This window comes from Camellia sinensis, chromosome 6 (assembly GCF_055761805.1).
Source record: "Camellia sinensis isolate YWXY chromosome 6, ASM5576180v1, whole genome shotgun sequence".
Lineage (NCBI taxonomy): Eukaryota > Viridiplantae > Streptophyta > Magnoliopsida > Ericales > Theaceae > Camellia > Camellia sinensis.
The window spans coordinates 114,854,816-114,879,421 of NC_138966.1; the positions used below are offsets into that span (position 1 = coordinate 114,854,816).

The window sequence follows — 24,606 nt, forward strand, 5'->3', positions numbered from 1 at the left end:
CCTTTGGATTTCATCCTGTGTGGTGTCTTTGTTGTAAGCTCTACAGGTGTCACCTTTCATTGGCTCCACCTGTCATCTGAGTATCTTGAATAATGTTGCTGACATAAGACGTCGTTTTATTTATGCACTTCAATAGATCAATTTGATCATTTTAGGAAGTGATTACCTATAACAATCCTATCATAGGCTCTATGTGTGTCATTAACTGATTGACTAAATTTGAAATTTGAACATAAATTTGGTTGAAATTAATGTGCCAACACATGCTAAGATAATTATGATATTTTCTTTTGGAATAATAGTGGTTTTCTTCACCTATTGTGACAAGCTACTGAAATTATATGATCAGAGTATAAAAGCTAATTAAATCTTCCACTCATGTCATTCCCCACTTGTGTTTTATGAATGGTTTTTTTTGGGGAATGCAACCTCAAAATTGGTATTAGTGACAGAGAGAATATGGTTTTTGGTTGTGCAAGTAAATCATTGGAAGAACATGGATAAACTAGTTGGTGTGGTATTCAGATTTTATATATCCCAGGGATATGAAAGCTTTGTCAGTTGTGCAAGTCTTCTTTGTCTTATTGTTGTTCTATGTTATTGTGCAAAAAGACCGCCCCATACAGTGAGTTATTTGTTTTCCTTTGAGACCATCTTTATTTATTTCCCCCCTTGTTATGCTTATGTATGTACTACATTACATGCAAATAAGCCTATATGAAAGTTGACTGAGAATGATGCTTTATCTGCACCAGTGGTCGAACGATTCAAACCCAACAGACATGCAAAGTGACTTGATGGTCATTGTCAAAAACCGAACGCAGGGAGTGAAGCCCATTTTCGGACATCACATCACACATTATGTAGTGAAAAATTTCACAGTTTTGGTAATGGTACTGCATGCTACTCCTATGTATGCATTCCGGAGTGAAGCTCATGCCACAAGTGGGTACCTGGACTGACAATGCATCAATTCCTGATTGTAGCTTATTTAGAATGAGATACTTTTCTCTTATCTGCTTTCACAGGACAGGATTACCCTTCAATGAAGATAGAAATTTGTAAGTAAATTTTCTTCTCTTGCTATTACGTATGATCTATCGGCATTCTGGAGTTCATCTGTGAATGTTCTAATACTGTAATTTGAATTTCCTTCCCTGCAGAGATTTGGGTGTTATGTTAAGTTACCAACTTTATCCAGGAAATTCCTCAATTACCCCCCCCCCCCCCCCCCCCCCCCCTCTTCCTCTAATAGTTGTTGTGGGTTCTAGTCACCTTGTTCCACTAGTTCATTTCCACCTATTTATTGTGCATTGAACATGTGCAAATAAATTCCATTACTTGAAGCATCACTTTCTTGGGGTTTCTGTAAAATTTCAATTACCAATAAGTTTGTTTAGTGACCTTATACCTATACTTAAAAGTAGATAAATTTGAAAAAGAAAATAAAAAATTGTAATGCATAGCCGTAAGCGCTTTGTTTAATTGCTGAAAACTATCCTTGCCTGTTTCAGTGCCCCTTTTTTCCTTTTCTTTTTTTTTTCATTGGTCTACCTATAAATTAAAACTCAAACCTGTAAGATAAAGTAGCTCTTGAAAATTCTGTACAAACCAAACCATTACAATGTAGTTATGTAAATACTTTGATAAGAGTATCAAGAAAATTGAAGCACAGTTCTAACCAGTCCTTCCCAAATTTTACGGGTGGAGATTGCTTAAAGCGAATGAAAGTTAGTGACATGTGAAACCTACATTCCCACAAAGACACACCATCCATCAACCAAATATTCATATCTTATGGTCTAGGAATAAAAGCCTCCTAACATGTAGATTTTAAGTGTTCTCCAAAACAATCAATGAAAACAACTATGCATATCGTAGCATGAGTGTCAAGTCTCAGGAAACTTGGAAGCATTGTAGGCACAACATTATCAGAGCCTTCACTACAAATAGGTACCCAGAAACACTTCCTTCACCACATCAAGCCATTCCAAAACGTGAATTTTCACAACATCCAAATGGCCTCTCCTCTTCCTGACCTTGACTTCCCACATTTTCCTGCCCCACCACCTCCGGCAGTGAAACCCCCGCCACCACCTCGCACCATTCCTCCTCCACCTCCTCATATCATTCCGCCACCACCTCCGTCGTCACCGCACCATGGTGGCTCTACTGTTATAATTATCATTTTTGTCTCGTGTGGTTGTCTCCTTCTCCTTGCATTCTTTGCGATTGCTCTCTTTTGCATCATCAAGAAGAAGAAGAAGAAGAAGAAGGAGAAGGTACAAGAAACCGATATTGTACATGTTCATGAACACTTGAAGGTGAAGGAGGCTGTTGTGAAGGGACCTCGTGGAACAGAAGCTGTGACGCTAGCGATTGATGATGATGTGGATGTTGATGAAGAGATCCGCAAGGAGGAGAAATTTAAAGGTACACATGCTAAACTTAAATCTGCAGACGACAATCCTAGTGCCATTGAGGAAGGAGTATCCACTTCCCATTCAAGTCAACACCATCTGGGACCCGAACCCTGATTAAGGACTGCTCTATGATCTTTTCTCTTCAACCTGAAGACTTTATGCTCATTTGTATAGATATGGTGTAATAAACACAATTGGATTGGCATGTACTGATATGGCTTTGTATTTGTTCTTTTGTATTTTCCATTATCATTATTATATTATATTCCTTGTTGCTATGGAAACCGAACCCCCGAGAGTGAGCTGCGATTATAGCTGCTCATGAACTTGACTACATGAATGAATGTTTAGTTAACTTTTCTAGCTATTTGAATTCACTCAGGAAGTAGTCTACATTTGACATGTAGTTAGGGCATGTTTAGTTAGGGCATGTGTGTATCTATTTTTTTTTCTTTCAAATTTCATGTTTTTGGAAACAAAAATAATGTGATGTTTGAAATCACCAATGGTTTTAATTTTTGCACAAAAACAGTTTTGGAAAATTTGAAAACAGTTTTTCTGGATCATTTGAAACCATCTTGCTATGGTCACTTGATGCATTCTGCTCAGCAGTAGCAACTGAAGTGGGAAAAATACAGAATCCTTTTTTCTGTTCTATCAAATTAATTTTTGTTAGTGATACCGACTTAGTGAGTCCTTTCTTCTGTGATGAACTGTTGCCATCTGTCTTACGTTTTGCCGTGGTGGACCGAGGAGAAAGGGGCTCGCTTATTCATGCTGCTAATTTCTTTGTCCACACCAGGATACATACTGCTTATGGAGGTTTCCTGAATCCTATCTTACTGGAAGAATCAAATACACCATTTATTTTGAAAGTCCCCTTATTCTAGCAAATCCTGATATTGAAAGTGCAGTGATGCTAGAGACTTCTAATTTAGAGGCTCTAAACACACCTCTAATGAGGTTGAAAAAAAAAAAAAAACAAAAACAAAAACAAAAAAGCACTGACAGTGACAGTGGGTGAGATCCACTTTTGATTGAAAGTGTCAATGTGAAGATGAGAAAGCCTATAGAGACATTAATTGAAGTGCACTTAAATAGGAAAAAGAAAAGGAAAAGGAAAACGACATTACTTAACATGTTGGACATTTGTCCCTTTGTGGCAAAGAATGAATAACACAAGCCACAGCCAATTTTGAAGCCACCCATATGGTAGGACCCATTTCTAGTGGTATTTTGTGTATCCGATATATATTTCCTATATTTTATCCCGGACCAGTTGCTTTTGATCCCCTTTCCAATGCGTACCTCTCTCTCTTCCATATATATGGAGCCTACCATTGTGGATCACATCTATACAGAGAAATATAACCGTAATGTACTCATTACAAAGTCCGTGAATTTACAAAATGCTTGAGTAGAAACTTCCTGAAAAGGGTGTCTTTCAATATCAATGTCATGGCCAGTGACACCCTCCTCATTCAACATGCACTTCAAATTCTCAAACTTCATTCATCACATTTTATCAGATTGAAAAAGAAAAAAACAAAAATAAAATCATTCAATGACTTGATAACATAAAAATAAAAATAAGAAGGCAAGATTGAAGTAAGTGAAGATGAAAAATATATATACACATAGAAACCATAGACACAAACCAAAGTGACATAGACCAGACCATCTTAAACTTATTTAAGTAGATATTCACCAAGTAGTAGTTCCGTGTGCACCAACTACCCCAAAACTGACTTCAAACTGGAAAAATTGAACTTGGAAAAGACAAATATGTTTCTTGCAGCACACACCCCCACTTCACAGATGTTCTAAGCTCCCATGTGAATGATGCAGCGGATACCTTCACCGCGCAGCATGTACTCGAATGCCTTGTTGATCTCCGAAAAAGGAACTTCATGGGTAATGAATTTCTGGAGTTCCAATTCCTGCAGCATCAAGACAAGGTGAGTTACCACTCTTTGATTATACAGATGGATAAATTTGTCCAGGATTGAATTAAACTACCAGGCTTTGGATCATGTTAAATTCCCCAATTTTAGACGTTTTAATGATTAGAGACAAGATTACCTTGTTCATATATTTTTCCACGACAGATGGTAGGTCAGTGCGGGGCTTGTAGTTCCCGAAGAAGGTGCCCTTGAGAGTTCTCTCATTCAACAAATTCATAGGATGAGTTTTGAATGAGTCATCTTTGTTTGGCACACCAACGAGCACAGCAACTCCCCAACCCTGCAAAGGAATACCCCAATTTCAGATAGTAAATTAATGTCCTAAGTTATTGATTTTACACATTTAAGATTGAACACAATGGATTGGTTTCGAAAACAATTGCTTACATCATGAACACATTCAAATGCAGAGATCATGGCATTGACATTTCCAGTACATTCAACACTACGGTCCACTCCTCCATCAGTCATGTCGGCAATCACCTGACAACCAGAATTTAAATCTCAGAACTAACTAATAATTCAAAGAAGTGATTTTTTTAAAACTCAAATCAACACTTCAAGTACTCAACTACATCAATGAGGGTCATTTCCCTATGCAAAGTTAGCTTTGATATGCAATAACAAGCGTGTTTGCTTGCACCTTAGGAAATTACACTTTTGCAAATGGTTCCAATCCCAAATGTTGTCACCAAACCGTATCCAAATGAAACAATTGGTGACAGTTCGCACAGGTTTGACGATCGCATATGGGGTTTGGGATACGTTTGGACAATTGTCCAAACGATTTGTCTAAACGAGTGGTTGTCAATTTACTTGGTGCCCAATTTACATTTTTGCGCCATTACAAAATGGCAACAAAGTGGCGTCAAACGCTTTTTGACTTTTTCCTATAGTTTCGTTAGTCTCAACTAATTGTTTCTACAACAGGTTAACGTGACAGTAAATATGAAAATGGTTTGGAACTAACCTGTTGAACTGGCTTGTCATAATCTTTTGGGTTCACAAACTCGGTAACACCAAACTTCTTAGCTGTGGGAAATAAATTAGGACCATCATCAAGAATCAGATGAGAAATTAGGATGGGGAGCAAAGCCAACAAGAAATAGCAATTATTAATCATTAAAACTTACCTTCATCGAATCTATTTGCATTCAAATCAATTCCAATGATCCTGGAAGCTCCAGCAATACGAGCACCTTCAGCCGCCTGACAATTTTGCCGAAAATGATGCAAAAGATAATTCATAAGATTTCAATCTTACGGGTAATGAGAAACAGTAAAACAAGAAAGCAACAAGATTTACTTACAGCTAGGCCTACAGCTCCCAATCCAAAAATAGCAACGGTTGAACCTTTTCGTGGTTTGGCTACATTTAAAGTTGCACCAAGTCCTTCAAACACAAAAAGCATAAGGAATCAGTGAGATAACATCATATTATAGACTAAACACGTTACACAGTTTTTGTTCTTTTTTTTCGTACCTGTGGATATTCCGCAGCTGAGAACGCAAACTTTGTCAAGCGGAGCTTTGGGGTTAATCTTGGCAACACAGCCAAAGTGTACGACAGTGTATTCACTAAATGTGGAAGTGCCAACGAAGTGATAGATGGGCTTTCCATTGATGGAGAACCTTGTTTTGCCATCGCTAAGCATGACCCCTCTATCAGTATTTATCCTGAGGAGGTCACACATGTTGCTCTCTTCGGATTTGCAGTGGCGGCACTCTTTGCACTCCCCAGTGAAAACAGGGAGGACGTGGTCTCCTGGTTGGAGATCGGTCACTCCCTCGCCTACACTTTCCACAATTCTAATTTCCATGAAAACACAAAGAAAGTCATTAGCAAAAGTAGTACATATCTAAAGCCAAGCCCTTGAAATTTAATATGGTTATTCATACCCTCCAGCTTCATGAGCTAATATGCGAGGAAACACGGGTGTTTGTCCCTGCAATATAAAAAATACGTTTCAGTCACAATCAACTGTTAACAAATCCAAACTACTACTGGTAAATTTCAGCACAACTGATGGCTTCAGAGTCCGGGTTTAATTTACAGAATGGTCTTAAGAGACAACGGATTGATCTATAGAACAATCAACAATCAATCCTAAGGAATCTATCAGATGAAAACTAAACCTCGGAGAGAACTAGGGAAGAAATTTTTTTTAAGATTCAAATAAAATCGAGCAAGACAAATACATCAGTTCAATGCATTTTGCAATTTTGTTTTCAGCTCAATTTTCATTTTTCTATTGAAAGTACCCATCGTTTTCATATAGCCTTCTCTTTTAAGTGCGAAAATAGTTTTTATAAAAAAAGTGGTTTGTTTTAGAGTTTCATGTTTCCAAAAACAAAACAACAAAAAGTTTGAAAACAATTGTCAATTTCACATTGTTTTAATTTTTGTGCGAAAACAGTAATCTAAAATCTGAAACTAACTTTCTATTAAAAGAGTGTTGTTTTTAGAATTCAGAAACAAAACAATTACCAAACAAGTTTCATGTGCTTTTCGAAAAGTGAAAATAGAAAATGAAACCGTAAACAAACAATATATGCAAGATTATCACAAGTATTATCATACATTCCGGGATTCAATTGTTCTACAGTTTTGAGGATTTTGTTGCTGTGATTTATGCAATGGACAAAATAGAGTTACTATGAATTATACATATATGAATGTTTCCATTGGAAACTAAATTTTCTTTATTCAATATACCTTGGCTTCCCAGAAGTAAACATCAGTGTGGCAAAGGGAAGTATAGAGGATCTGGAGACGAACTTCCTTTTTCTGCGGCGGTGCCACCTCCACCTCTTCTATCACTAGTGGCTTCCCTGCTTCCTATGCCACCGCAGCTACACCACAACCAACGAATATTCAACAATCAGCCATGGAAACATCAATGTATTACAGTTTCAGTAATACCATAAACCCAAAAAAAAAAAAAAAAAAAACACCCAAAAAAAGAAATCAATGGTCTACATTCACTGCGTGTGACCCATATTCTATTAACTTTAAATCCACACCACATACTCGCTTTTGGGGCAAGATTTTAAATAAATTTTCATAGTCCATGACATTTTTGTTACATGTTATGTTACAGTTTCACTCAAGATCAGTGAAAATGCTTGACAATAGATTCTTCAGAAGAATAAATAAAAAGTGAGTTTAGAAGGTAAAATTGGTGAAATAACTGTATGATCACATTGCGTAAATTCTCATCAGACAACCGAATAAAGAACAGAACATGCTTCATATTTATTTTTCTACCCAATTCTATTGTAGTTGAAGATAGGAATCCGAATCAGAATATACTCATATCCACTAACAAAATATTTAAGTTTACAATTCCATAACAATTTTTTTTTTTAATTTTTTATATATCTTGTATTCCCTTTATTTTCCCTTTTCCATTTCCTTTGTGAAAATTAAACGCAGAGTAAGACTATCAACCAAGAAAGTATTATGAAATAAATGTAGATTTAAAAAAACACATTAAATGAAACAACATATCAAGAAAATAAATAAATAAACCCCTCTAAATTCAGCTGATGTGAAAATTAATTGTAAAAGGAAACTATAAAAAACAAGACAATAAAAGAAATATAAATGGAGCAACTGAGTGAAAACAGTGTTTAATAGTGGATGTCACAACTTTGATGTATATGATCATAGATTATTTTTTTTTTTTTTGTGTGATTGAACAGTGTTTATATTATACCTATAATGATTCAAAATGTAAACCTAAATGACATTCAGAATAATAAGTCTGATCAATCTCTTTTATTTTTAATTTTTGAAAATACATTTAATTCTTACTTTTCGGTTTTGCTTTTTCTATCACTCCATAAATCACCTCTCAAATCTTTAATCCAAACCCAATAAAATTAAAAATAAAATAAAAAATAACCCCAAAACAGAAGATCAGATGAGAGTAAAGTTTTGTAACCTTTGCAACGAATGGTCTGACCAGTAAAGGGAAACATTGACATCTTTGTTGATTGTTGTTGTTGTTGTTGTTGTTGTGGTGGTTGTTGATGTTGGTTGGCAGAGATGTATGATGATGAGTAATGAGATTTTTTGTTGGGATAGAATTGTTTTTTTGTTGTGAATTTGAAAATGAGGTTGTGAAGAAAAAGGTTGTTGTGATGGTGAGGTGGTAAATATAGTACTTGTACTAGAGAATTGATGAACGCAGCGAGTGAGTACTGTTGACCAACTACCGGCACAATAATCGTGATGATACGTAGGAAGAGGAGGAGATTGGAGAGAGAGACAGGAGATGGAGAGAGCCATTTATCTTTCTTTTCTGCTTCCTGCCTGCCTGCCTTCTCTGCTGTCTTTATAATTTCATTCCAACGGCGCTCCTCTTTCCCCCTTTCTTTTTTTATTATATTTTTTTTTATTATTATTTGCCACGCGTCCTTACTCTGAATTACCACATTGTCCTCGCTATAACGCCAAGTTTGAGAAGATCAAAATAATTCATCTTTTTATCTTTTTATATTTTTTTTATCACATTACTTTGTTATTTTTTTGTATATCTTTTCGTAAAATGACAAAAAGTACACTTATTTAGGTCATCCCAAACAACCTCTAAATTTCCACATTGTCCTCACCTTTTACTTCTTTTATTGATTTATGTCTGATTTGTCCTTACTTAAAAAAGTTAAAAAATTATTATTTTATTTAAATCACATCATCTTATTTAAGTTATATCACCTTTCTATCACATCACTTCAAATATAATTCATACTTAACTCATATTTTATAAAAAGTCAAAAAATGTACTTATTTAGAACATCCCAAACAGCTCCTAGTGAGCGTTTGGGAAGTTCAGTGTGTTTGGTTTGAGTTTTTTGAATTAAATTTTTTGAAAATTAAGCTTTTTGATTTTCGTGTTTTTTGTTTTTTGTTTTTAGTGAATATTTTTTAAATTTTAAACATTTTTTTTTTACTTTTTTAGATGCACTCTAAAAAGTAAAAAAATTGTGAAAAAATATTTTAAAAAATTAATAAATACATAAAAATAAAAAAAATACTGAATTCTCGTATTTTTTTGTATTTTTGATATTTAGTGAATTTTTAAAAGTTTTTTTCATAATTTTTTTACTTTTTAGATACATCTAAGTTAGGTATGTCTAAAAATTTTAAAAATTCCTTCAAATATTTTTAAAAATTCAGTAAAAACAAAAAAACACGAAAAATAAAAAAGTAAAATTTTTTGAAAAGTGTTTTTAGAAAAGTGAAACCAAACAAAGTGATCTAATAGACTATTTTAATTTTTAGTTGTTTTAGTAGGTTAAAATTTTTATATTTAGAAAGATAATTAGATTTTTTTTATAGTTTGATATGATGTTTGTGAGAAAAAGTAAAATGATTATGAGTTTAATTGGACATTTTGTCTTATTAACTATTTTAATTTATTTTATCTTTTTGTAAATTTTAGTCACAAAGACAAAAAAAATCTTTCCCAAATAAGGCCTTAGTATGAGATTAGGGGTGGCTTAATTAGGATGATCTAAATAAATGTACTTTTTGACATTTTATAAAATATGAGTTGTGTTTGAAGTGATATGATTTAAATAAGATAATATGACTTAAATAAGATAATAACTTTTTAATTTTTTATTTTTTTTTAAATTACGACAAATAAGGCCTAAATAAATAACACTTGATTTCAGTAACATTTTGTGAGGCCTTCATTGTGTTTGGAATGATTTGGGTAAATATATTTTTTAATTTTTTATAAAATGATATAAAATAATAATAAAATGATGTAATTTATATGATACTTTTTATGATTAAAAAAATAATGAAATATAAATTATATTGTTAACTATGTGAGAGAGACACGAGATGGAGAATGTCTTTCGTTTTTTGCTTTCCTGCCTGCAGGCTGCCATCTTTCATTCCAACGGCGCTCCCGTTTCCCCAAATATATATTTTATTATTACAAAAATATTTGAGACCTCCTTTCTCTCCTATCCCTTTTGATTCCCTTTCTTTTTTATTGGCCAATTTTTTTTGACATCCATCTGAAAGAGCCCCCAGTGGCGAGCAGTAGCAACAGCAAGTAAACTGCGAACAGAGGTAAGCCGAGCAACAGGAGAGAATGTCTCCTCATAATCAATGCTATATTCTTGGTTGAAACCCTTGGCAACAAGACGAGCTTTGTAGCGTTCAATAGAGCCATCAGAATGTGTTTTGATTTTGTAAACCCATTTGCAGCCAATCGCAGTCTTGCCAGGAGGAAGATCAACAAGATCCCAAGTATGAGCTTTGTCCAAGGCATGGAGTTCATCAGTCATAGCTTGCTGCCAAAGAGGATTAGTACAAGCCTCACGATAGGAGGTAGGTTCATAAGTAGAGAAGGCAGCAGATCCAACAATATAATCACGAAGATGGATAGGAGGTTGAGTTACCGGGCGGGGTCGACCCGTAGGAGGATCGGTAGGAGGAAGAGTCGGTGGAGAAGGAGGTGTGGCAACAAGAGGTAGACCTTCAGGTAGAGCAGGCTGGACAGGATCAGGGGTGAGCAAGGGCGTCTCGATGGAGGAGGAACCTGTATCAAAATCAGTAGAGAAAAGATCGATGGAAGGATTAGTAAACAGTGCAGTAGTGGAAAGGCCGGGTAAGTGAAAGGAGGATAGCGAGGAAAACATTTGGTGTTCCCAGAAAACGACATGGCGGGAGATACGAAGACGTTTAGAGAGAGGATCCCAACAGCGAAAGCCTTTATGTTCAATGCCATACCCAAGAAAGCAACAAAGACGAGAGCGAGGTTCAAGCTTGGTGTGTTCATGGGATTGAAGTAGAACAAAACAAGCAGAGCCAAAAACCTGGAGATTGGCGTAAGGAGGAGGAGTGCCATGCAGACGTTCAAAGGGAGTTTGATTATGGATGACAAGGGTAGGAGCACAGTTGATAGTGTAAACAGCAGTGAGGGCAGCTTCTCCCCAAAAGTTTTCAGGACAGGAAGAAGAGAGAAGGAGAGCGCGAGTAGTGTCAAGAATATGCCTATGTTTCCGTTCAGCGCGACCATTTTGCTGGGACGTGCCAGCACAGGAACGATGAGGCAGTGTACCATGATGCTGAAGAAAGGAAAGGAAATCTGAATCCCGATATTCCATAGCATTGTCAGAGCGAAAAATTTTGATGGTTTTGGAGAATTGGGTGTGAACCATTTGTGCAAATCGATAATAAATGTGTTTAAGTTCAGACCTATTTTTCATGAGAAAAAGCCAAGTAAACTGGGAAAAATCATCAATAAAAACAACAAAATAGCGGGATCCCCCCATAGTAGTAGTAGGGGAGGGCCCCCAAATATCCGAATGTATAAGATCAAAAGGGGCAAGAGAAACAGAAGTACTCTTATTAAATGATAAAGCAGGTTGTTTGGCAAGTTGACAGGGTATACAATCGAAATTATCAGGAATTACATGACCCAACTGTCCACTAGAAACCAAAGACCTTAAACGAGTAACAGAAATATGCCCTAAGCGACAATGCCAAAGATGAAAGGGAGATAATAAGGAAGTAGATGTAGGAGCAGCAATCTGAGGAGAGGCAGGAACATGAAGGTGAATGAGTTCATAGAGACGTCCACGCTTACGACCGATCCCAATAGTCTGCCCTGTCTGAGGGTCCTGTACCAAACAATCAGTAGCAGAAAAGGTGACAGTTAGACCAAGTTCACATAATTGACCAATGGAAATAAGGTTTAAGGTAAGAGCAGGGATATGATAAACGTGAGGTAGAGATAAAGAAGAGGTGGAAACAGTACCAACATGACGAACAGACATGAGGGAACCATCAGCAGTATGTATTGAGGGAATATGAGGAGATGAAGATAAGGAAGAAAAGATAGTAGAACTGGAGGTCATATGATTACAACAGGCAGAGTCAAAATACCAAGAAGAGTTACCTGGGATTACAGACAAAGCAGTAGGAGGAGGTGTACCAGATGAGGAGAGAAGTTGTTTGAGCATGGCCTCTACATCCGTTGGAGAAAAGTGAGGGGTAGATGGAGCAGGTGACTCAGAGAACCCTGCAGAGGGGGCAGTGTCAGTGTGATGAGACTGATTCCCGGAAGCAGCAGCAGCAGTGTGATAAGACTGATTCCCGGAAGTAGAAGTAGCAGTGTGATGAGACTGGTTGCCGGAACGATGAAAACTTCCCCGGGAAGAGCCACCGCGAGAGGAGTGGCTATTGGAGGATGAGCGGGATGGATTGCGAAAACAATCCTGTTGCAGATGACCAGGACCAAGTTTGTTGCAGTAGCGGCAGGATCTGACGGGGCAATTGACCAGGAGATGGGTTGAAGGAAGGCCCCGATTCTGACAATAGAGGCAAGCAGTTGTCCGCTGGGTAAATGATGGCCGGGACGGAGGAGTGGCAAGAACAGAGTCCACATGATGAGTTTGAAGAGTACCTAGACGAGTCTCCTCTGATAGCAACTCAGAAATGGCTTGTTCAAGAGTGGGCAAGGGATGGCGATGAAGTAGAGAGGCACGTACGGGCTCAAAAGAGGGGGTAAGAGCCATGAGAAATTGCACCAACCTTTGCTAGTTGCGATGGTTAGTAAATAAAACTGCATCTTCGGGGTCATGCCAGGTTGGTTCTGAAAGAGCAAGCTGATCCCAAACAGAGTATATTTGAGAAAGGAAGTCATTAATGGACTGAGTGGATTCTTGGCGCATGCGGTGAAGTTGGTTCTGAAGTTGATATTGATGGGCAAGACCAGTAGTCTGGTATCGTTCTTTCAAAAAATCCCAGATGTCTTTCGCAGGAGTAGTTACAGAGTCAAGCTGAAACCGGCCAAATTGAAGACTGATAGAGGTAACAGAGGTATTACGAAACCAGGTAATGATTTGGTAATTCTTACTGTCCCATTCCTCAAGTCGGTCTTCATATGTAGCAGTATGAACAGGAGTTTCAGTAGTGGCACTGTCTTTGACTGGTTTAGTCACATCCCCGGTGACAATTCGCCAGAGCTTCTTGCCTTTAAGAAAGGAAGACATGGCTTGGGCCCACAGAACATAGTTTGAACCATTCAGAATAACGGAAATGGGATGAGAGGTGTCAAGACGATCCATAATACTAGTTAAGTAGGATTAAAGCAACAGGAAGAGACCTGTAGGAGCAAAATTTGGTAAAACAGAGTGTACCAGTGAGTCCGGAAGGTCGAAAATAGCCAGAAAAGGCTGCTGGACAGAGATGATGTCAGCGATGATGTCAGCGGCGCACGTTAGCAGAGTGCAGGGAGGAGCACGTTAGCAGAAAGGCGGCGGCGCACGATAGCGAACAGGCGCAGGCGCGGCGCACAATAGCCGTTTTGGCACACGCGGGTGCAATGTAGTGAAGCGGCGCACGAAAGGCGCACAATAGCAGACGCGGCGTACGGGAGTGGCAGGGCTGACGTCAGCCGCAGTTGTGTGGGCGCGTGGAGGCGCGTGGCGGAGGTGAGTGGCAACAGATGGCGCGTGCGGGCGCGTGTGAGAGTGGTGGCGGAGCTGGTGACGCGCAGAAGGTAAAGGCGGCGCGTGTGGGCGCGTGGAGGGTGTTCTGAGAACGGGCTAGGTGCCGTTGGAATCGTGAGAAAATTCCGAGCGATTTGATGTATGCCACTGTGTACGGGACTAAACACCAAAATCGAAAATTGCCAGAAATGTAACACTGGGCTCTGATACCATGAAAGATTAGTTTGAGAGAGTGAGAGAAGCTATAGAGCGAGAGAGAGACTCTGAAATGTTTGTATATTGATTGTATATTGATTAATTTACAAAGAGAATGAAGTCTCTCTTTATAGAGAGAAAATGGGCATTGGATACCACCATTACCACCGAAAGTAAAAGGTAAAGCTATACAATTTAATAATATAAAGCTAAAGCTAGTCTAGTCTAACATAAAGCTATACAATTAATAATAATAAAGCCTAAAGCTATTCTAACAATTAGGATGATCTAAATAAGTGTACTTTTTGACATTTTATAAAATATGAGTTGTGTTTGAAGTGATATGATTTAAATAAGATAATATGACTTAAATAAGATAATAACTTTTTAATTTTTTATTTTTTTTTAAATTACGACAAATAAGGCCTAAATAAATAACACTTGATTTCAGTAACATTTTGTGAGGCCTTCATTGTGTTTGGAATGATTTGGGTAAATATATTTTTTAATTTTTTATAAAATGATATAAAATAATAATAAAATGATGTAATTTATATGATACTTTTTATGATTAAAAAAATAATGAAATATAAATTATATTGTTAACTATGTGAGAGAGACACGAGATGGAGAATGTCTTTCGTTTTTTGCTTTCCTGCCTGCAGGCTGCCATCTTTCATTCCAACGGCGCTCCCGTTTCCCCAATTATATATTTTATTATTACAAAAATATTTGAGACCTCCTTTCTCTCCTATCCCTTTTGATTCCCTTTCTTTTTTATTGGCCAATTTTTTTTTTTTCTATTTTTTTCTCTTTCTTCTCCTTCAATCAGCACCCGCCACGTATGTGTAGGGTGGTGATTGGAAGAGATTTCTATCAATGCTCTTATTATTATTACTTGCCACGCGTGCTTACTCTAAATTACTAAATGCTCTTAATTTTAAATAATTTATTATCTTTTTTATTAAATTTTTACATGGAACTCACACAAATTTACATTTGTATATATTTCACACATATATAAAAAAAATTTAGTAAAAAATTTGATAAATTATTTAAGATCTTTAACATAACTCCTCTAAATTACCACATTGGTGGCGTTTGGTAAAACTTATTTTCAACTTAAAACAGCTTTTGGCTTAAGTTAGATTGGTGTGTTTGGTACAACTTATGAAGATAGATTATGGCTTAATTTAAGCCAAATTTCAACTTAAATTCAAAGTTGCTTCGCAGGTGCTTAAAAATAGAGCTTATGAGCGCAGCTGTTTTGTGAGGGGCAAAATGCCTTAAATGCCCCTTCAAAACTTAAGGAATAACGAAAATGCCACTAAATAAGCATACCTCTTCATCTCAGACCTAACTCTCCCCTTCTCCTCTCCTCTCAAACGGCGCTGCTCCTCTTCTCCTCTCTTCTCGCTGCCGACTGCTCCACACATCAAAATCGTCGGCGATCGTCCATATTTTCCGTTGATCTCCACCAAAAAGTAAGATTTGAAACCTTAAACCCTATGTTTTGTTATATATAGATATACATATATTAGATATATACATCGATTTAGGATTTTTTTGGTTTTTTGTTGCTATGTGTTCAAACCCATGAAGATTTGTGTTTGTTTGTGGTTCTGGTTGCTCTCTCGCTCTCTCTCATCGATTTTGGTTTGTGGTTCAAAGTCTGCAGTTCAGTTCCCAAAATCTGTGTTTACACTCTCAAAAACAAATAATACAAAACACTCAAAAATTTGCTAAAATGCTACCCGTGACGTATCACATTTAGCCTGTTAACTTGGCTTTAGGGCAAAAAAATAAAGGGGCAGATTTGTAGGGCAAATTATCAAAGCCTGAAATTATCATTTTTTATAACAGTGTATGAAAAATCATCTAAAATATGAATAACCACAAGTAACCACTTCCTCTACAAAATAGAAATGGTTGGGGGGCCTTAACATATTTATTAGAGTTTTTTTTTTTAGAAATGGTTTGTAGGTTCACATTTTTAAAAATGTTTTTGGTCCTTTTTTGTTGCTTAATTGGCTAGTTTTGATTGTAATATCATACATTAATCAAAGAAAAATGAAAACAATGAAAACAAATTTAGAGGGCTTTTAGTTAATTGGACAGTATGATCCTTTTGGATGAAAACAATTGAACTGCAGGGGAATATTGGATGAATATGGAATGCATAACTAATTTAATGAAAACAATGAAACTGCAGTTTTGATTTATGGATGAATATGGAATGAAAACAATGAAAACAAATTTATGGGTTCACATTTTTATTCCAAACTTTTGTTTCTACCTAAAGCTGTTAAACTGCAGGGGTTATTTTAAACTAAAATATTATTAGTGTAACTTATAATTTTAACATTACTATTAGTTTAACATTATTCTGATTGATTTTTATTCTTAAATTAGGTTATAAATTATTTTTCATAAAAGAAAATATTTTAAATTTTACCTAATTATGAAAACAATGAAAACAATGAAACTGCAGTTTTGATTTATGAAAAATAATGAAAACAATGAAACTGCAGTTTTGAAAACAATTTCAAAACTGCAGTTTCGATTCATGAAAAATAATGAAAACAATCTAATTATGAAAACAATGAAAACAATAAAAAACTTCTAGTCCCACTTCTGAGATAATGTTAGTCATTCAAGCTTGATACTTGTGTTACTTTGTCTCTAGTTTGGGGCATGATGACTGACCTTTAAGAAGCGAAAAATGAGAAATTTCATAGCTGTTCACTGAAAACCCCATTGACACAAGTTGTTATTCTTATTATTTTTAATATCTTGCACCTTACAAAGGAGAGAGATATCGTCTAGCTCAATTTGAACATGGTCAACCCCCTCAAAATGCACAAGAAAAATTCAACCAAGCACATTCATCACTTAGAAGTGTAATAGAAAGAACATTTGGGGATTGAAAAGCAAGATGGCCGATGATAAAGGATATCCCACCAAACTACAGTTGGGCGACCCAAGTCAAACTTATTTGTGCAACAATGGCAATTCATAATTTCATCCGACGAAGTGAGTTCCGCGATATTGCATTTGACTCTTATGATAGATTCGCGGATTATGTGCCTAATGAATAGGAAGGATCTTCGTCTCAACAAGCACGCCATGGAAATGATGTTGACTGTGATGACAACGAGATGGAAGTGAGAAGACATAATATTTGTATGTCAATTTGACGACGAAATTAGGAGATCTATAAATATGTATGAAGTTTTATTTTTATTGCTTTAATAGTAATTTGTTGTATTTTTATTGTAATAACATTTTTTTGGTTCCTTTTCAACTCAATATTATTACAAAAAACATTTAAAAAATAAAAAAAAAGTAAGAAAATAAATTTGAGGTCATGAAATGTACCAAATTAGGAACTAATTAATCAACTTCCATTAATGAAATAACTTTTTTCACAATTTAAAGAGAAGAAAATGAAAAAATTAAAAATTTTCTGTTCATAAGGGCAAAAGGGACAATTACACAGCAAAAAGTTATTTTACAGCTTATTTACCAAATACTACTTGGCTGCTTAAATCTTTAATCACACAGTTACACCAAACAGGTTACCAGCTTATACTCACAACTATAAGTTATAATCTGTTAAGTTATAATCTATAATCACTTTTCCACAACTCTACCAAACGGGGCTATCCTCACTTTTTACTTCTGTTATTGTTTTTCTATAGTTTTTATAATATGAGATTAAGGGGTGTTTTTGGAAGATGGTTAAAAGTTATTTTTAGACTTTTTTTTTAGTTTTTTTGTAGGAGAGGGAAGTGGGTTAAAAGTTAGGAAGTGACTTTTAACACACTTTCCAAAATAAGCCTAAGGCATTTTTTCGCATCCTTGTATTTTTTTTTTTGTCTCTTTATTTATTTATTTTTGACTCATATCACCTCTCTATTTTTTTTTAATATATATTTTTATCAAATGTCAAAAAATATACTTGTTTGATCATCTCAAACACCCTCTAAATGAATAACACTATTTGATTTCAATAACTGTTCAAGATTCTGTGAGGCCTTAAGTATAGTATTTTATATAAGGAATGATTTTTGTACGTAGATAGAGTACATCCATATGATACCTTTCACATTTGTTGGAAGATAGTGGAATATGAGTTATATTATTGGGTGTTTGAGAAATATTAGCGGCATATATATATTTGTGATTAGTGTACCCTATGAGTATGTTTGATTGACAGGATTAGAGTATGAGATTGTGATTATTAATTTGTGGACCCAATAATCCTGTGTTTGTTTTGAAATTTTGTTTCAGGATTATTAATCCAACAAATTTGTAGAATTATTAGTAATGGGGTAGGAGTGAGATTATATATCCTAAATTGGGAAATAAAATAAAATGACTCTTTTACCTACTAATCCAACGCAAATCAAACAATGGACAATGGGATAATTTATCCTATTAATCTAATTGGATAGTGAATACCACACTAATTTGATGGGATTATTAATACCTTCACTATTAGTCTTGTGAATCAAACATAGCCTATTGGTATACAAAAGACATTATTATTTTAAGGTTTCATTTGGCAATAATGGTTGGGACTAAAAAAGCATAAAAGACAAAATAAGCTAAATAAGACAAAAAATCATATTCAAACTATAATCATTTTTTTTCCCACAAAAATCAAAAAACTTAAAGTCAACCCAAACGAACTTTTTATTTTCAAGCTAAAAAAGTCTTAACTCAAAAAAGTTAACTAAAAAAGCCATAGCCAAACGACAACTAAGGCCTTTAACAAGGATTAGTGCAACTCCAAGGGTAAGAGATAAAATGCCTTGCAAAAGTATTGTAATAACCCTCATTCTTGTCTTAGCCACGTTCATGTGCATTTGCATGATTTTGTCTTGTTAAGCTTGCATTTATAGACTTTGACTTATTTTGCCTAAGTAAAGGTCCCTGTCTCGTTTGGTGCTTATGTGTTTTGCCTAAGTGTTATATGCATGCTTTGTTCCTTGCTTGCTATCTTAAACCTAGCTCATGCCAAGCCTAGGTCATCTAAAGCCTAGGCCATGTCAAGCCTAGGTGATGTTAAGCCTAGGTCATCTGAAGCCTAGGTCATCTATCCTTGCTGTCTCAAGCCTAGGTCACATCTTTGAACCGCTCATACCTAGGACCATCCTGGAACCACTTTGGTTGACCTCCACCATCACCTAGGCATATTGGCTGAGATGTCATCATCTAGCCCGAGGTGTGCATTACCTAAGCCAAGATGTGTATCATCTAGGCCGAGATGCTATCATCTAGGCGTCCTAGATCTTTGATCCTTGCACCTAGTGATCTTGTTCCTAGACTGGTATGACCTACACCGAGATGTGGCACAGCTAGGTCAAGTGTTATCCTTTCTAGCCGAGATTATTGAGACCTTACTTGCCGAAGCCTATGTCTTGATCCGAGATCATTGCATTGTCAGAGTGCCCATGCCACCTTACTTGTTATACACACTTTGTCATACTCTTGTCTTGTCATTTTGGCACCTTTTTGAGGAGATCCAACTAGACGTTGCCACGTGTCCCAACAGAGGGTTAAGTCAGCTAGCAGTAGAGAAAACATATCATTTGCTATATCTTTGCCCTAGAAGAGAGAGAAGCTCTAGCAAAAAGAAAGAAGTTCTTAGAGTGAGAGAGCTAGATTCCAAGCTTGATCTTCACACCTTGAACCGTAAGATCCGTGTTTTGAGGTTAGATTCTTGATCTACTCTTATTATTCTTTATGTTAATCTGATCACATTGCATGATCTAGCATGATTTATGAGCCATGCATCGATTTAAAGTTTGTTTTAGAAAGAGAAAGTGATGTACATGTGTTCTTGAAGAAAAATCATGTTTTGATCCGAAAGTTTGTATCAAGATCCATGTTTTCGTGTTTGTTTTCATGAAATCTCCAAGTACGGGTACCCAGGTCCATGTTTTTGAACTCATCTCATGAAATCTTAGATTTTGGAATAGAAGTTATGATTTTAGCATTCATGTTCTTCATGTTCTTCAAGAGGAAACCCAGATTTCCAGACTTCGTTTGCCTAAGTGTGGTCACTGAGACCCACTCTTGCTTAGATCTCACACCTAGGCCAAGCATCGTATCTCACCTTGGCCTACCTTGCATGATCACTTGCACCTTAGCCTATCTTGCATGCACACCTAGGCCGACCACCGCACACCTAGGCCGACCACCACACACCTAGGCCGACCACCACACACCCTTGTCGGCACCTTGTAACATCTCGGCAGGCAGCTGCACACCTCGACCAAGAGGTGTGGGACCTCGGCCAAGACCCCCTGAGTTCACCCAACTAAGCCACTTTTGCCTAGATCATCTCTGTGCATCCATTCCAAGACCTGGTTGGTACCCAGAATGTTTTTCCTAGAAGAAAAGCAGTGTTTTGACTCCCAACATGTTTTCCCTAGAAGAAAAACAGTGTTTTAACTCCCAGCACATGTTTTGCTTTGTCTTGACTTGGTTTTGGAAAGAAATGCCGGGATCTTTACCCTTATGTAAAACTTGTTTTGAAAGTGCATTTTATAACCATCTTTGAGCATTCCTTCTTGTCTTCTTGAAGTCATTCAGTGGACTTTTATTATGTATTTGTAGGTCTTGGATCCTTGCCTTAATTCCTACATCCGAAGAGCTATGTGAGTGGTATTTTTAATCAAGCTATGTTATAATGTTTTGATAAAGCTTTGCTTTGCTTTGTTTTGGAAAAGTATTTGATCAAGCATGAATGATTATCCACTAGTTTTTGTACTAAGTATTATGTTTGTTTTGATGACATTCTTGAAAGGTCATTTCGTGCTAGGGGATGTTAAGCTTAAGTAGCACCTTTGTTTGAGATATTTCTGCCATCGACGGTCATATACGGATGGTACCACCGACGGTTTTGTACGGATGGGTTTGTCTAATCGATTCTGGGTCGGTTATTCCTTTGTTTTGTCAGGAATGTCATCATTTGTATTATGTAGATGTTATTAAACATCCCAAGAAGCTTTGAAAGAATTTGATTGATGAACTTGATTCATCTCATGTTTTGTTACAAGCTATGATATGTATTGTTTTGATAAAGATCTCGGATATCATTCATTCAAACCTTTATTACTAATATCATTCACTAAGTATCCAAGCTCACCCTCCTCTTTATATATATGTAGGTGACGAGCAAGAAGGTCGTGACGCCTAAGATGCTATGTGCAAGATGTTTTGATTCATGTTTTGCATCATCTTGAAGATTATGCTTCTTAGTTTGTAACTCATTTCTTTTTGTTTATTTCGGCTGGAGAAGCCTTTTGATCAAGATGTAACATGTACAATATTTTATTTGTATTCAAGTTGTAAAACCATGTTAAGATGTATGTCATTTCATTTGATCTATGCACAGCTCTTATGAATTATTTAGATTTAAATTTGCTTCCGTACATGTAAGCCCCATATGTATACTCTGATTGTGTGTGAATTTTTGTAAGTTGGCCTTTGGTAATCTCGGATTACTGACCATCACGGCACCATTCTACTAAGGACGGAATGGGGTCGTGACAAGTATATAGAAAAGTACCTTATTTATTTTGCTTAACTAGTGTAGCTAGTACCTAGTTCAAAAAAATAGTTCAGCTACTATGCATTCTAAAGATACTCTTTATTTTAGTTAATCAATCAAACTAATTTAACTAATTTTTAAAAGAAAATATTATAAATATAGATAAATGAATAAATATTCTTTTTATGACATGTTGTATTTGTTGACGTGGCATTTATAAATATATATTTTTAAAATATATAATTAAATCATTTTTTAAAAATATATTAAATTATTTTTATAAAAAATACTTTCAAATGATAGGGGGAGCAAACAGATGGAGAGAGCAATTTCAGAGGGAAGTTCTTTCGCCTCTCAATGAAGAATAGCTAGATGTGGAGAACCAAAATCAGACACTTTGCCTCTTACGAGCCCTCTTACACCAAATTTGAGTAAAAATTTGAATAAAGCCTCTTTTTGATATTAAGTGCTCAAACAGAGAATTTTGTGGCTTCATCAAACCATCGGTTGACCGGCGCAGACGACCAACCAGTCGACCGGCCAGTGTAATTTTTTTACAAATGTGCCTTGAGGTAGTCATACGAGGGACATTTGAAGGACATTCGGTAGTGAAAAACTAACATCAATGAATAGTGATTTCATGAAATACACATTGGTCCTCAGTTTGATAAGGAAAAGTGAAATCTTAAATTTGATAACGGATTTAATAAACTGTTGGAGAAGAAAAAATAATTTTTTTTCATCAAATTTAAATTTGATAATGAATTTGATGAAATATTAGAAATGATCTTAGCGAAAAGAAAACCAATGGCACTAACAAAAATGTCTTGGATGTTCTTTTGCCTCCTCTCTTGGATATGCTCTTAGGCAAAAAGTTAAATGACTTAATGACTAACTACATCAGCTTGATTTGAAAGTTTTAATGAAATTCAAATTTTATTTGGCCTTCATTCATTAAATTTTTTAAATTGATTTCAAACAAATTTTTTTCGAGTCAGAGTTCTAATAAATCACATTCAAATAAATAACTTTGATCAATCTCTTTTATTTTTAATTTTTGAAATTTTGCTTTTGTTTTTTCTATCACTCAACAAATCAGACTTTATGATTTCCTCCATTATATTTTTATAATAAAGAGATTTCATTATACCATCAAACGGTGAGTTAATAATCTTTTCTAATTTAAACTAATTATAAATTTACAATCTTATTTTATAGTGATTATACATATAATGGAAAAGATCAAATGCCACATATCACCTCTCAAATCTTAAATTCAAAGATAAATTTGAAAAAAGAAAAAGAAAAAGAAAAAGAAAAAGAAAGTGGTGTTGATGGAGAGAGAAACGGAGAGCCCAAAAAGAGAGAAACATTTGTACCTTTGCAACGAATGATCTGACCAGTAGAGGGAAACATTGCCATCTTTCTTGATTTCTCTCCTTCTTGTTCTTGTTTCGTAGAGATGTATGATGAGTAATGAGAGTTATAAGAATGATTGAATTGTTTGTTTTGAAAACGTTGCGGAGAGAAAGGTTGTGTTGGTGGGTAGGATGACAATTGACGAGCGTACCACCACCGACTCAGTACTGCTGCTGCTGAGGACAGACCGGAACAACGATAATAATAATAATGATAATGATGATAAAATGTGGGAGGAGGAATACGAGAAAAGAAAGAGAGAGACGACAGAGCCATTTGTCGCATTTGGCTTTGTGTTTCTCACCGAGGATTCTCTATATTGTTTTTTTTTAAATTTTTTTTAAAGTGGTGTATTGTGTGGTTGAAATTTAATATTAAAAAATTAATGTAACTTATCATTAAATCTCAACCACACAATGCACCACTCTAGAAAAGTTTAAAAAAAAAATCCTTCCTCTTGTTTTCTTCTTACTCTCTGGTGTTTTCCCATGGGTTCTGCTACGTTTCATGAAAACTGTCATGAAAACCATCTGCACCGTTGGATCATGAGACACATACCTGATCTAACGGTGCAGATGGTTTTCATGACAATTTTCATGAAAATTCTTCATAACACCTAGCATTTCCCGTTTTCCCATTCCCCAACTACAACTCCTTTTTAATTGCCACGCGGCCCCCTTATTGTAATTTACCACATTGCCCTTCCTTTTTTTTATTTCTTTCCATTGCTTTTCTAAAGTTTATTCATAGCATGGGATTCCTTAATTCTTGCTTAGCTAATTGCACCGAGTTCTTACTTAGGGCTCGTTTGGGAGCTCTCATTTTTAGTTAAAAAGTCAAAAAATTATTAAATTAGTCAAAAAGTCAATCATCAATATCAAAAAGTCAAATATTTTCTTTTCTCTCTACTTTTTGCACATCTTTTCGTAAAAAATCAAAAAGTCATACCAAATATACTAGTTTTTTTTAGCTCATATTTTAGCCAAATAATCAAAAAGTTACTAAATTAGCCTGTTCCCAAACGAGGCCTTAGCTAATTAGTGTTATAATTGGTAAACAATATGTATTTATAAAATGTTATAAAATGAAAATATTATACTTATATATTATTTTTATATATATATATTTTATCTTTTAAAAGATATAGACATTTTTTAGATCAATTTATATTTAAAATAAAGGTCACGCACAGTGTATAATTTAATTGACGTAGTATTGTTGGTATAAGTATGATAAATATATAGGCACGGTCTTGGCATGAGACAATATAATCTTTAATTATTCTATCTCCATTATCCTATAAAATTTTGAAATTATAACATTGTGTTTGAATATGTAAGAATAAGTTATTTATAATAAATTTTATAATTTCTTATCTTTGATCTCATATTCTTCAAATATGATGATTGACCTCGTAAGATAAACTCTGCCCGTTTATTGAACCAGTATTGTTTTTTATCACAATGTTAAGTCAATTGATAGTTAAAAAACACAATTAATTTTTTCAAAAAAACAAAATGAGTTAAAAAAATCAATTGCAATTTTTTTTTTCCTTTTCGAA

General features: G+C 35.4%; 2 protein-coding genes across 3 annotated transcripts; one reads left to right on the plus strand and one right to left on the minus strand.

The window, feature by feature from the left end:
• Positions 1–1,349: 1,349 nt before the first annotated feature.
• On the plus strand, positions 1,350–2,707 carry LOC114265472 (uncharacterized). The gene has a single exon (XM_028206294.2). It carries the CDS (start codon positions 2,019–2,021, stop codon positions 2,535–2,537), a length of 519 nt encoding a protein of 172 aa, XP_028062095.2. The 5' UTR covers positions 1,350–2,018; the 3' UTR covers positions 2,538–2,707.
• Positions 2,708–3,921: 1,214 nt separating this feature from the next.
• LOC114265460 (alcohol dehydrogenase 1) lies at positions 3,922–23,363 on the minus strand. 2 transcript variants are annotated; one of them, XM_028206283.2, is made up of 10 exons: positions 23,006–23,363; positions 7,104–7,240; positions 6,287–6,333; positions 5,871–6,196; positions 5,698–5,780; positions 5,521–5,596; positions 5,358–5,419; positions 4,775–4,870; positions 4,506–4,667; positions 3,922–4,363 (listed from the first exon to the last, which is right to left on the minus strand). In XM_028206283.2, the coding sequence occupies exons 4-10, from the start codon at positions 6,079–6,081 to the stop codon at positions 4,247–4,249; spliced, it is 807 nt and encodes a 268-aa protein (XP_028062084.2). In that variant the 5' UTR covers positions 6,082–6,196; positions 6,287–6,333; positions 7,104–7,240; positions 23,006–23,363; the 3' UTR covers positions 3,922–4,246. The 2 variants fall into 2 exon arrangements, with proteins under 2 accessions (XP_028062084.2, XP_028062085.2); XM_028206284.2 differs by lacking the exon at positions 23,006–23,363 and adding an exon at positions 8,335–8,767.
• Between the last annotated feature and the right edge of the window lie 1,243 nt (positions 23,364–24,606).

Coding starts and splice junctions, on each gene's coding strand:
- LOC114265460 (XM_028206283.2), bottom strand. CDS start 6,081: ATGTGTGACCTCCTCAGGATAAATACTGATAGAGGGGTCATGCTTAGC. Junction 5,597..5,697: donor TGGGAGCTGTAGGCCTAGCT/GTAAGTAAATCT, acceptor CAAAATTGTCAG/GCGGCTGAAGGTGCTCGTAT. Junction 4,364..4,505: donor TGGAAAAATATATGAACAAG/GTAATCTTGTCT, acceptor TTGATGCTGCAG/GAATTGGAACTCCAGAAATT.
- LOC114265472 (XM_028206294.2), top strand. CDS start 2,019: ATGGCCTCTCCTCTTCCTGACCTTGACTTCCCACATTTTCCTGCCCCA.